The sequence below is a fragment of the Meleagris gallopavo genome, chromosome 1 (assembly GCF_905368555.1).
Source record: "Meleagris gallopavo chromosome 1, MGAL_WU_HG_1.1, whole genome shotgun sequence".
NCBI classification, from domain to species: Eukaryota; Metazoa; Chordata; class Aves; order Galliformes; family Phasianidae; genus Meleagris; species Meleagris gallopavo.
This window is the reverse complement of record NC_139404.1, coordinates 111,364,771-111,377,044: the sequence shown is the minus strand read 5'-3', so window position 1 is coordinate 111,377,044 and position 12,274 is coordinate 111,364,771. Positions and strand designations below refer to the sequence as shown.

The window sequence follows — 12,274 nt, the reverse complement described above, 5'->3', positions numbered from 1 at the left end:
CTAATGCTATTTGGCTAGTAGAGAACTCAGCAGAAAATGTAGTAGTTGGTTTAAGAGAACAGTGTCATACAGAACAAGACTGGCATAAGTTATTTATTGTCACTGCTAGTCCCAGATTTGATCAACAGTTTATGTATAAGGCTGTATGTGCACAAATAACATATAATCTTAGCAAAGCTGACAAAGCTTACAATCTATCTAAGATGTGATCTTAGTGAGGCTAGCAAAGTGTAAAACATTTGTCACTTACTGAGGATCTGTATCAGCAAGGCATCTTGACATCAAGGTGTAAGGGATCTCTGTATAGGGGTAACCTTGAGGTTGCTCACTATTTAAGGAATAAGATAATTGACTCATAAGTTGCTTTTTAGGTGTGTGCTCAATTGGACTTCAGCTGTTGAACCAGGTGTCTGCTATCAGTTCTTTCAGCCCCTCAGTTTGCGACAGGTTTGTGGTCATTAATGTATTTTAGCAAGAACATTATTGGTACTGCTGCTCACTGTCCATCCGTGCAAGGTCTTGGGTACAAGGCCAGGTCAATGGAAGGGGTTGAGGGAAGGAAGCAGGAGGGGTGGAGTAGGAGGAGCACACTGTCACACAAATTCGTGAAGACTATCGTTTGCCAAGAGGAGATATGCAAACTGATGCAATCATCCTACTGATAATTAAAGTTTTAGCGTGAGTTATCTACTTGATTTTCTGTCTGACCTCTTAGTAAGCCAGGAGCTTTCTCTTTTTAGGTGTGTTAAAGCTGTGTAATCACACTCAGTGATCCAGGTACCTGCTAACTCTCCCTCTAGGCATGAAAGAGTAGAAGTTGTTGAAATAAAGAGGTACAGAGGGAAGGAAGATGAAGATGTTATGGAAGTCGTGGAAGGTAATAAAAGTGGCTTCAATTTACAGGGTTCACTGATTACAGAAAAACATATTTAAAGTTTCTAACCATTCAAGTAAAATAGAGGGTTTTTTTATTATTCTTAAAAAACGTATGGCAACTAAAATGAAACCTTTTTAAAAGAAAAAAGAATTGATTATTTGCATGCCGGTTTGATATTTGCAGGCTTGACTCAGCACATGCAAATATTTAAGGTTGGTAAACTGTACTAGTTTGGGAAAAAAAAAACAAACTTTTATTTCCCCACATTTCCTACATTTTTTTCCATAGGAGCTGATGGTATCTATCTGTCTGAGACTGGTAAAGAATGCATTGTCTCAAATCATCACGAGACAATCGAAACGCTTTGTGGACAGTTTTACATTTGAAAGCATTTCTTTCGAGCTGTTTGCCTTTGCAAGGGAGGGCCTGAAGTGTTTTCTGGCTGAAGGCTTGCCCTGGAAGCTAATGTTTCCAACCTGATACAAGAGATTGAGAGATGATACCATTGTGTCCTGTGAAGACAAGATACAAGCTGGCATCTCCTTGAGTCCTCCTCTCCCTGCCGATTTAAATTTGCAAGGCGTGGAAAACTGGAAAAAGAGTTCCTGCTGGAATCCCCCGAAGCCAGAAGCTGTCAATTCAAAAGAGCAGGCTCGACCACTCTGGACTATAAGAGCATGTACTTTCATCATAGTTATTCGACAGCTTACTACCATAGCTTCGGATAACCCACCACTGCCAAAGATCAGCACTACCAAGACATCGCTGGATCGAGAAGTGGTGAACCGTTTTTGCTTTGCGGTGTTTTTATAAATCTGTATGTCTGTCTGTCTCTCTTTCTCCGGTTTCTGTCTTTTCTCTTTATCTTCTTTTACTCCTTCACTCTTCGTAGTAGCCATTGCATAATATTGTCTTATCTGTAACGCTACTCAGGAGACAGAAAAAGACTGATCTCTCTCAAAACCCACAGGGTGGGATGAGACACTAGTCTAAAACAGCAAACCATTTTCTGTTACTTCCTGCCTCCTGAAAGTGCTCATGTACCAAAGGAAACAGGATTTTGAGCTGAGATTTGTGCAAGGCAAGCATCATAGTGAATGTTTATAATCTAGTATTTTAAAATGCAATTGATGTGATTGACTGTAGTCACTCAGGAGGCATCACTGGAACATGAATATATAGTACTTTGGTAGAGATTATAAGTTTAATTATCTGGAGACAGAAGACTTAAGGTAAGAGGTTTTAAGGACTGTGTAATTTCTTCTTTATCTCTAAGAACAAGTTTAATGAAACTCTTTTGTCTGAGCTTCATCTCAGTACTCAAGTCAAAATGCAAGGTAGGTGCTTCAAAATCACAACATGGGTATTTACAGAATCTCTCCTTCAAATAAGCAACAACTTTACAACAACTGTATGTCCTAGAAAAAGGAAAAGAACAGCTTTATCCTTTTCCAGATTTCTCACAATCCTAAGGAAAATCTCTCACTCCTGAAAATAAATTTTTCAGTAGTCCTGAGTGTCAGTATTCAGGTACAACAATTTCACCTTTCAGAATTGTAATTCAGATGTGAACGCTTATATGTGTAAATAGTTTTAACCACAAACTCATATTAATGAGTAAACGAAGATAAGCATAGATAGATGCTAATTAGCTGACGATTTTTTCTAGGATTGTTCTGAAATAACATCAGCATTGAAGTGTTTTGGCTCTGAAGGTGAGATATGGTTTATTGAGCTAGAACCAGCCTGTCTGAAATGTTTGTCCTGAGCCTTCTCATTCCTTGCTGTTAAGTTTCTATTTTGAAAGAGAAAACAAAGTGATGGAATAAATGTTACATATCTTAACTTCTGGAAATTCTTTCGATACCTCTTCTTCTCATCTGATTAATGTGTCCCTGGGCAGCCCGTTCCATGCCCACCGCCCTGTGGTGCAGCCCCTTTCCCTGACCCCCAGCTGCCCCTCCCCTGACACAGCTCCATGCCGTTCCCTCGGGCCCTGTCGCTGTCACACAGAGCAGAGCTCAGCGCTGCCCCTCAGCTCCCTGTGAGGAGCTGCAGCCGCCATCAGGCCTCCCCTCAGCTCCTCTGCTCTGCGCTGAGCACACCGAGGGGCCTCAGCTGTCCCTCTTGTTCTCCAGACCTTTCACATCTTCGTAGCCCTTCTTTGGATGCTTAGGTTTTATGTCCTTATTTTGTGGCACCCAAAATCACACACACGTGCTCGAGGTGAGGTTGCACCAGCACAGAGTAGGGTGAGTCAGCCTGAACACTCAAGTTTTGCTTCTAATATGGAGACTAAATATCAAAACAACGCTTTAGAGTCAAGGTACCTAGCTGCACTACCTTTTGTTTTATTTATGTATGGATTTCCTGCTCTTATAAATCTGCGTTGAAGTAGAATTGCTGTGTTAACATGCATAACAGAAAGTAAGGTGCTTGCAATTGCTTTAGTTTTGCAGTTGATTACCCTGATAACATCAGTTAAATTCTCTAGAATATTTTTCTTGCTGTTTCTTTTCTTCCTGTCTGTTGCTTTGTGGTGATCACTTCAAATAGAAATGGAGAAACCACAAAGTGAAACATCTAGCTGCACTTTTGGTATGGTTGCTCTTTATAGCCGAAGTTACACAGCTGTGAAAATGACTGAATGCATGGAATGCATCAATTCTTCATTACTGCGTTGAAAATGTTAATAGCGGTGGACAGTAGAGTATTCAGAAGTGTACAGACATCATTTTAAAAAATAATACACGTAGGAATTTTTCAAAAAGGAGTGTAGCATTAGCTTTGGTACTACAAGGGAAGGCAGGGTAACGCAAAGCCACAATGTAATTAGGTGCTTACTAAGTATATTTGCTTCATTGCCAATGGGTTGTTGTGGGCTTTCTTGTTTTTAACTTCTCTTCTTACTTTTAAAGAAAAATAAATATATGGAAAGAAAAAAGAAGAAGATGAAGAAAAGAAAATGACATTGTGAGTCTACAGAAGTATTTGAGGCAACTCAGAAAAACTCAGGTGAGGAAGAGCCTAGAGCTGTCCACCAGCATTCTCTAAGGTGCACAGTAGAAGCTCAAATAAGGAGTCTGAGTACTGCCAAACAGTGTACCTTGCCTCAGAAACTAAGGTCTCTCTACTCTAGACATAGCATTTTCAAGTCATTTGGTTTTAATTTATGTTTTGTTAGTCTGATTTAGTACCAGCACTGTCTTTAATCACACAGTGTTGCAGTACTCATATTAGTTTTGATTTTGCATCTCATCATGAAATAAACAGTTCTGTGCTAATGGTCAGAACAGATATAATACCGCTGACATAACGCATGCAGTTTGCATGCACCATTTGGCAGAAAATTATTATTTCAGAACAATCTGTGAACCCAACTGAGAAAGAGTTGAAATATCTCCAGGCTATCACTACTCCCACGAAACTCCAAACAATGGAAATGGGAGAATATCATTAAGCCATCAAATCTTGTATTTAGAGCTAATAAAGAAAAGAGTGAGTAATGTTGCAGAAAACATTCCCTGGTCTAACCTACTCATTTTAATGTCATTTTTAATAATGATTTTTATACAGACTGGTTTAGCAGTAGAGTATGTTAGTTTAAGGACCAATATATTAGTTTAGCAAAAGGAATCAATGAGTCCTAGTTCTGTCATCTCAAATCCAGGAAGAAAATTCTCTAACTCCAGTGTGGTGTTAGAAAGCAGCATTCCTTTATTCCTCACGATACGTACTAGGCAACTTGACAAATCAAACACACTCTCTCAGAATTCTACATTTAAACAGCTAAGACAGTTATGACACACACATGCAATGCACTGGCATTCATATTCATTCTTTTCCAAGAACTCATTAATTTATATTAATATATGTCCCTCTGGGCATGCATAGATGCATCTAAGGTGATCCTACAACCACTTACTTTCTCCCCATTTCCCCATAATCAGCTTCATCACAGTGGCTTTTGGCTGACCTCTAGCTGTTTTTTTTCCCAATTTAGAAAATGTCCATTGCTTGTTAAGCCATAATGAGCAATTTTCTATCTTAGTGCACTCTAATTCAAAAAAATATATGTGAAATCCAAGGAGAAAGTCCTTGCATCTGGTGGATGCAAAGATAAAAGTAGTTATTGTGACTCCAGTGCTCCTGTGAAGCAGAATCCTTGAGAAAAACAAGTTCACACTCCAAGCTAAGTTAAAATGGAAAGTTTTAGAACTAGCATTCATTGATTCCTTTTGGTAAACTAATGTGTTGGTCCTTAAACTAATATACTGATCCCTATTTCTAAACCAGCCTGTATCAACCCTTCCTTTTCTTTTGAGGATTATGATGTTTATATTTTAATCCTCACCACCTTTGATCCTTCACATTTAGGTATACATCCCCTACATTTAATCATAAAACAAGCAAGGATATATATAGCTACTATACACACTGTCCCTACAAATAACTTCTTTAACCTATCTAATCTGGGATGCGAGGAAGTCATTTTGGGTAAAAGGTCTGTTAAGCTCTAGCTTACATCATCCTGGATTACTTTCTGGTGCTATATTTTATGTATGTCTCTTTCTATTCTACCACTCTGATCCACATAAACACAGCAACTAGTATTTACTACTGCACAAACCCCTCCTTGTGCAGCCAATAATATATCTAAAGCCATTCTGTTTTGTAATACTATCTTGGCTACACTTTGAACTTCTTCCTTAAGGGCTATAATAGCGTCCAGTGTTTCATTTTCAAGGTGCTCCATAACTGCTGAGATGTTTACTATAGCTTTTTCTAGTTCTGCAATTCCTAGAGAGGGAATTAATCACTAATGAATGAGTGAAAACTACCAGGCCTTTCTACTAATGGATTGGGCGCTTCCCTTTTAACCTTTGAGAGTACTCCATGTTAATTGATCTGTTACTGCAACCTTTAGCGTTACTATTCTTAGGGTACAGGTTCTGGTCCACCGTGATGGTAACAGTCTCCACATAACCAGTACCATCCTTTGCCTTTAACTAACACCCAGTATTTATCCCTGTTTCTTTAGAAATACTCATTCATCATCTGTAATACCCACTTTCACTACAGATATTTTCCCTCCCTACTTGACTAGTCCATTTGTCTGTCAAACAAATGGTATTATGCATAGGTTGGGTTACTACAATCTATGTCTGCAATTCTACATACCTATCTGCAAAGTATTCTATGGATTTGGTAACGAATATTGTATGCCAACTTTGTTTTGGAAGTGGTATTCCCCACAGCTGGTACAGACTTGTCTCATATTTTGTCATTTCTATGCATATCTAACAGGAAGTAGAATTCCAAGCAACAGAACAGCCACCTTTTCCATCAACTTCATGTGCTTACTTTGATCCTATGCATCTAATTGATAAGCATAAGTAACTACTGCTAAGATTATCATTATCAATTTAAACAAATGGAGTATATCCCTTAAGCACTGCTAAAAAGCTTAGTGAACAATTAATACGAATAACGTAAGGCAAAGATGATTATCTTTGACAACTGCAAGTTCATAATACGATTTTCTGTTTCCCTTCTGTAAGTTGTGTTCGTTTCTGTGAAAGTTTCAGTTTCATTGGTGCAGTCTGTTCCACTTGCCACTGTGGGATGGGTGCTTTCTTTGCTCTTTGTCAGTAATATTTGGTATAGTCCTTTCCATTTCTCCTTTAGTGGTTTGAAGCTCCAGGTCCATTGATAGACCCACTCCCCAGATTGAAATGGATGCATTCTGACTTCCAGAGGTGTTGGTGTCGCCTGAGCCATGAACCTGTGGATAGAAGATAGGATTTTTCCTAAAGAGATGACATTCTCGTATGTTTAGTTCACCCAGTTGATTTATATCACTATTACCCATCAATATATATGAAATTGTCTTCCATACATAAAGGGTTATTTTCTCTCTAGAACACCATTTCCTAACATGAAGTAAGATGAGAGGTAGGTCCTCAGGCCGTTTCAAGTGTGCTTCTTAACAGATTTTACTGATTTGCATTTTCAAGGTTTGATTCATCCTTTCTACCTTTACCCTGTACTGTGGCCTATATAGAGTATTTAAATCCCATTCTATTCCAATGTTTTTTGCTAGATTTTGGACAATTTCAGCTACATAATGTAAACTTTTATTTGACGATATACCTATTGGTATCCCAAATCTAGGTATAATTTTTTTAGCAAGACTTTTACTTCCCTTGCTTTGTTGGTGTGATAGGGATAAACCTCTGATCATCCTGAAAAAGTATCAATCAATACCAATAAATACCTGTAGCTGGCTTGCTATAGGAGTTTGGAAAAGACTACCTGCCAATAGTTTCCTGAGCTGTCTCCCCTTCTCGTGATTCCAGGAGATGGTCTTTTTTATTTTTCAAGTATAATTCACATTTCCTCACCATTCTTTTTACAATTACTCCCATTCACATGCTTAAAATTTGAGTCTTTAAGTTATCCGTGATGGCTTCTGTTCCCCACTATGTGATTTGATGATTATTTTCTACTGTTTTCCTCATTACTGGTTGGGGAACCATTACATGGTTTTTGGAATTACCCACCATCCTTCTTCATTTTTCTTAGCTTTTAGCAAAGAAGCTAATTTCTCATCTTCAATCTGATGTTTTGGAGGTTCATCGATCCATTCTTGATGTTTCTGGGATACTAATTGGAGGAAAACTCCTTCTGCTGCATTCTTGGCTGCTGTATCTGCATGGTTGTTACCAATACTGATACTGTTGTTATTTGATTGGTGGGCTTTGCAATGCATTGCAGCTACTTCTTTTGGTAATTACCCCTCTTCTAACAATTCTATTATCGTTTCTCCATATTTTACAGGTGTTCCCTGGGAGTTTAGTAGCCCATTGTTTCCAGATAGCACCATGTGCAAGCACAACCCCAAATGCAAATTTTGAGTCTGTCCAAATACTGTCTCTTTTCCCTTTTGCTAAATCCAAAGCTCTTAACAAGGTTATGAATTCTGCTTTTTGTGCTTTGCTGGTATGTGCCAGAATTATGGCATTCTTAATGCTATCTTGCATGAAACTGCTACTGTCCACAAACATTTCCATATCTGGATTCCGAAGGGACAGTCCTCCAAATCAGTTCTGCTAGAATAATCTTGTTCAATAGTGTGAATACAGTTGTGTTTGATTTCCCTTCCTTCCGTTGTGGTGTTTAAAAACAGGACTGGATTCAGTATATTGGTTACTTTTAATTCCATATCCTCTTGCTCCACCAGGTAGTTCATGATCCAGTTTTGCACCTGGCTTCAGCTGGTTACGGGTTTGGATTCGACCATCCAAGTGTTCCTGTTGCCCAGATCCATGGTATCACTGCAATTTCCACTCCTTCTGGTACTGTCTGGTCGGGAGGGGATGATATCTGTAACATCACTGTTACAGTGATGTACGGCTAGAGCAGTGTTATTTTGTTTTCAGAGGCTATTTAAGTATGACTTAGCAGCATAGAGGCTTCATGCTCAGCCTTAGCACAGTGATGAGCCATATTTTAGTACTCTAGCTAATAGATTATTTTAAAGTGAAGCTTTATGTAAAAGCTTGTTCCTTGGTACCACACTTCATTGTGTCATGTTATCTTTCTTAGACTTGTGCATTTAACATGAAATCATTTCTCAGCGTTTCTCCTATCGCTGTTAATAAAAACTCAAAGTCCTCAGTACAAACAAGGCTGAGCCAAGAGCCATGTCAGTCAGATGTTATGCTGCAGGCAGGGATCTAAAACTGACGTGGGTTGCCCTGTCACCCCATGCTGAGAAACAAGAGAGAAAAATCAGCAAAAAAAAAAAAACTCCTTTCACAGCACTCATTTGTATTTTACAATATGAACTGCAGCAGTGTAAAGTAGGATAGACCTGTGTAATTAGGATGTTTACAAGGGGTTACTGGAATACTTCTATGGCCGTGTGATGATATTGATGCTATTTCTTCCTCTGCTGTAGCACAGCCATTAGGGCACCCAGCCAGCCAATGGTAAAAGCTGTATCAGGACATGGTGCAGGTACACCTTAGACCTGGGGTTACAGAACCTTCTGTGAAGAAATGTCTTTTATGTGCATGTGCACACTCCCAGGCTGCCTTTGCTCAGGGAGTGCATTTGGCTGTCACGTGGCTTGTGGGCCATTACTGTACTAGAGTTTCTGGTCCCAACTGACTTTTAACCTGGGGACACTGTGTGTGCACCATTTCCATGAAGCTCCCAAGTAACTGCTGTGTGTCTCAGCTCTGTTTCACACCGCTGCCCATCTCTCTCCTTCAGCACAGAAGTGGAGATAACTGAACTCCCCAGAGCTGAAGCTTTTTTGCCTGCTTTTTCACCTCCAAAAAGGGGAAGTGTCTACAGCAAAGAGGCTTTGTAGCAGAGGCAGGTGAAGTGACTTTGGATGCAAACATATTTATAGCTCCAGCACCCCAAATTTTCAGTATGGCTTACCCACGCAGTAAGCTAAGCAGACAGGCTCATTTTCAAAATCTGGGTTTCAAAGTCAAAGATGAGAAAGGGGTGACAGATGTCTACAAGAGGGAAATTCTGTCACAAGGCAGCCTATCTCTCTTTACACCAGAAGACCTGTGATGAGACAGGTCTGCCAGATGTTCAGATCCATCGAGGAGCTCACATTAGCAAAGGAAAGCAAAGCTGGGACCCGTAGGGAGACAGCAAGGAAGTGGCATTTTCACTCGTATGAGAAAAGAAGCTGCTCCTGGAGCTTGCAGGCTGTGGTGCACTGATATTTTTACCTGTTACACACCACTGGCTCTGGTTCTTGTTTCTAATCTCATATCTACCAAAATATTTCCCCTTGAAAATGTAGATCTCCAAGTGGTAAATTAACGTTTAATACAAAATGCTGACAGTGGGCTCATTTTCTTACTCAGCTTTTACAGAAAAAAAAATATATATATGTATACGTGTATGTGTATGTATAATATAATGGAATCAACAGACTCCCCACTATCCTGAAGAATGGTGCAGGCAGCTTAATGAGTGAAAACCTGCCCCAGCAGACACGTCATTACGAGCAGCCCCGATATCTGTGACACCGCAGACTGGGGAGAAGCAGGAAAATGGAATTGTTGGCAAAGGGCCGGGGCGCGGGGCGCGGGGCGGGAAGGGGCTGCTCCACCTCCGGCGGGGTCTGAGGGGCACGAGCTGGCCGCCGGGTGGCGGTGCCGAGCCGCCGTTGCCCGCTGCCTGAAGGCTCCCACGGGCCTCCACGTGCTCCGTGTGCAGGTGCTGGGCTGAACACGCGATAAGAGCGCGGGAAAAGAAGCACCCAGCGGGTCGTAAAGCCTGGGATTTTCTTAGATGGCTACAGGCTGGGCTATATCTCCTGCAGACCCGCGGAAAGCTGGGTTATTTTGGCCTCAGGCTTTATGCGTTGGGGGTTATGCTAACCTCACTTTCTGCTTACGCCAGCCTTTGCCTGAAAACTACTGCCAGCTTAATGTGATCGTGGTTTTAAACTAAAATAAGGGAGATTTAGATTAGGTATTAGGAAGAAATTCCTCACTATGTGGGAGATGAGGTGCTGGCACAGCTGCTCAGAGAAGCTGTGGTGCCCCATGCCTGGAGATGCTTGAGGCCAGGTTGCATGGGGCCCTGAGCCTTGGCCTCAGCATGGGATAATTTATCTTGTAAACAAAACAGGAAAGGCAGGGGTTTCATACTACTTTATTCCCATGAGTGAAGGCAAGTCAGTACAGTGACAGCCTGAGACTGTGTGTGAAAGCAGGTTTGGTGTGTAGTGTAGCAGAGAAAGCTCTATAGATGATGCTTTTTGAGAACAGATATAAGGTTAAGGATGAGGCTTTCCTCTCCATGTAAGAAGTCTTAGAAGATTCTTGTCTGCTTTTTCCTCTTTGGTGTAGAATCGAGGGAAGATCGAGAGACACAGGATGCACAGAATTCAAAATAAATATTTTGACCTACAAAATAAAAGAGATTAGTCAACGTCTCTCACTGGCTATATGGGAGAGAGCTCAGCCTTGTCTTAGCATATTGGCAGCAATGCAGGAACTGGGTCTCTTTCATTTTCTTTATCTCTCTCTTTGGCAATCTATGCATGCAGAATTTTACATGGCCCTTTTAGTAGGCAGGTGTGAAACACTCAGTCCTATGTTATTTAAATTTGTACAGAGATATACAGAGCTCTGTTTTACAGATCAACAGAGGAACTAGAATAACTGGCATAAAATTACTGTGAGGAAGTGAAGTGTCCTGAGATCTAAATACTTTTTCAGGGCTGTCACAAAAAGAAAGGGCCACTGTTCACTGAACCAGTCACTGCAAAGAAGAAAAAAGTGTGCAGTAATCATCTAGCATGACAGGCACTTTAGAAACAGAGTAAGAAAAAAGTGTTTCAGTTTTTCATACTTCAGTTTAACACACTCCTACGTAATTGTTAATACACAGCTGCCAACATTGCCTTTTCTTGTATATGGTGCTGTTGTTTTTTTTTTAACTAGACCAAAGCATGAAACATATACATCTCTGGGATATTACACCAGTGATATTTCACATTTTCAGAATTAAATTGAGGGTGATGTGTGGGTGGTTTTGATACCAGCTCTAGCCACACCTGTTACATACAGAAACCATGCTAAATGTTGTCCCGTTAATTTTCAAATAAATGGCAAACCTCCCAAATACAGCATCCATCAGCTCTGGAACTATTCAAGACCTCTATGCCTTGAGCTCAGAGGGTGAGATAAGCTATGGGTATTTGATAAATGCTTGACTGAGAGCAGCTAAAATATATTCTGCTTCATGGCCGCTAGTCATGCTGTTAAGAGAGTGTCAAACTTTGACAGCTGTGACTGATCTAAGCCGTGTCTCTTTGGGGTTTCTGGCTTTTTAAGGCAGTGAGTTCCATGTTTTGGTGGCTCTTGTGTCTGAGGAGCTGCCAGGCAAGCCAGGGCTGTTGAAGCTCAGAGCATCCTGGCTTCGCACACTTGCTTGGAAAAGACAGGAAGAGTACTGCTATTTCTGGGTGGAGGGAGATGGCTAGTCTTCACAGCTAGAATGGACATCCACAAGTCAGAACAGACACTTTGCCTTCCCTGACCACTTTTCATTTTATACTCTTTATTGTGGATTTGGGAACTGTGATACCACAGAGGGAAAACATTCAGAAATCATTAAATTCCCTCAAAGGTATTGCTTTTTAAAGAAAGAATACTTTGGGAATAAATGTCTGATGGGCTTGTAAGCTACTAAATATACACGGACAATTTTCCATATTCTTCTCTACAATCACAGAAGCAAAGTCATTACCTTTTTTTTTTTTTTTTTTTTTTTTTTTTTTTTTTTTTCTTTTTTTCCATAGTGACAGAATTCCCAGGGCTGGAACTGTGTGAGAGTACAAAAAAATGAAAA

The 12,274-nt window shown here is 40.3% G+C and overlaps 1 protein-coding gene across 2 annotated transcripts in view; it reads left to right on the top strand.

Annotated features, from left to right (window-relative positions):
* The first annotated feature begins 52 nt into the window (after nucleotides 1–52).
* Nucleotides 53–12,274, top strand: part of CYBB (cytochrome b-245 beta chain) — a 36,018-nt gene continuing 23,796 nt past the window's right edge. The window contains exons 1-4 of one of the 2 annotated variants that reach the window (XM_085210027.1): nucleotides 53–447; nucleotides 801–877; nucleotides 1,166–3,892; nucleotides 8,121–8,208. In XM_085210027.1, the coding sequence (XP_085066153.1) occupies nucleotides 8,128–8,208 (81 nt within the window). In that variant the 5' untranslated portion in view covers nucleotides 53–447; nucleotides 801–877; nucleotides 1,166–3,892; nucleotides 8,121–8,127. Of the gene's footprint in view, nucleotides 448–509; nucleotides 878–1,165; nucleotides 3,893–8,120; nucleotides 8,209–12,274 lie in introns of those variants that run through there. The other variant, XM_010725083.4, reaches the window with a different exon arrangement.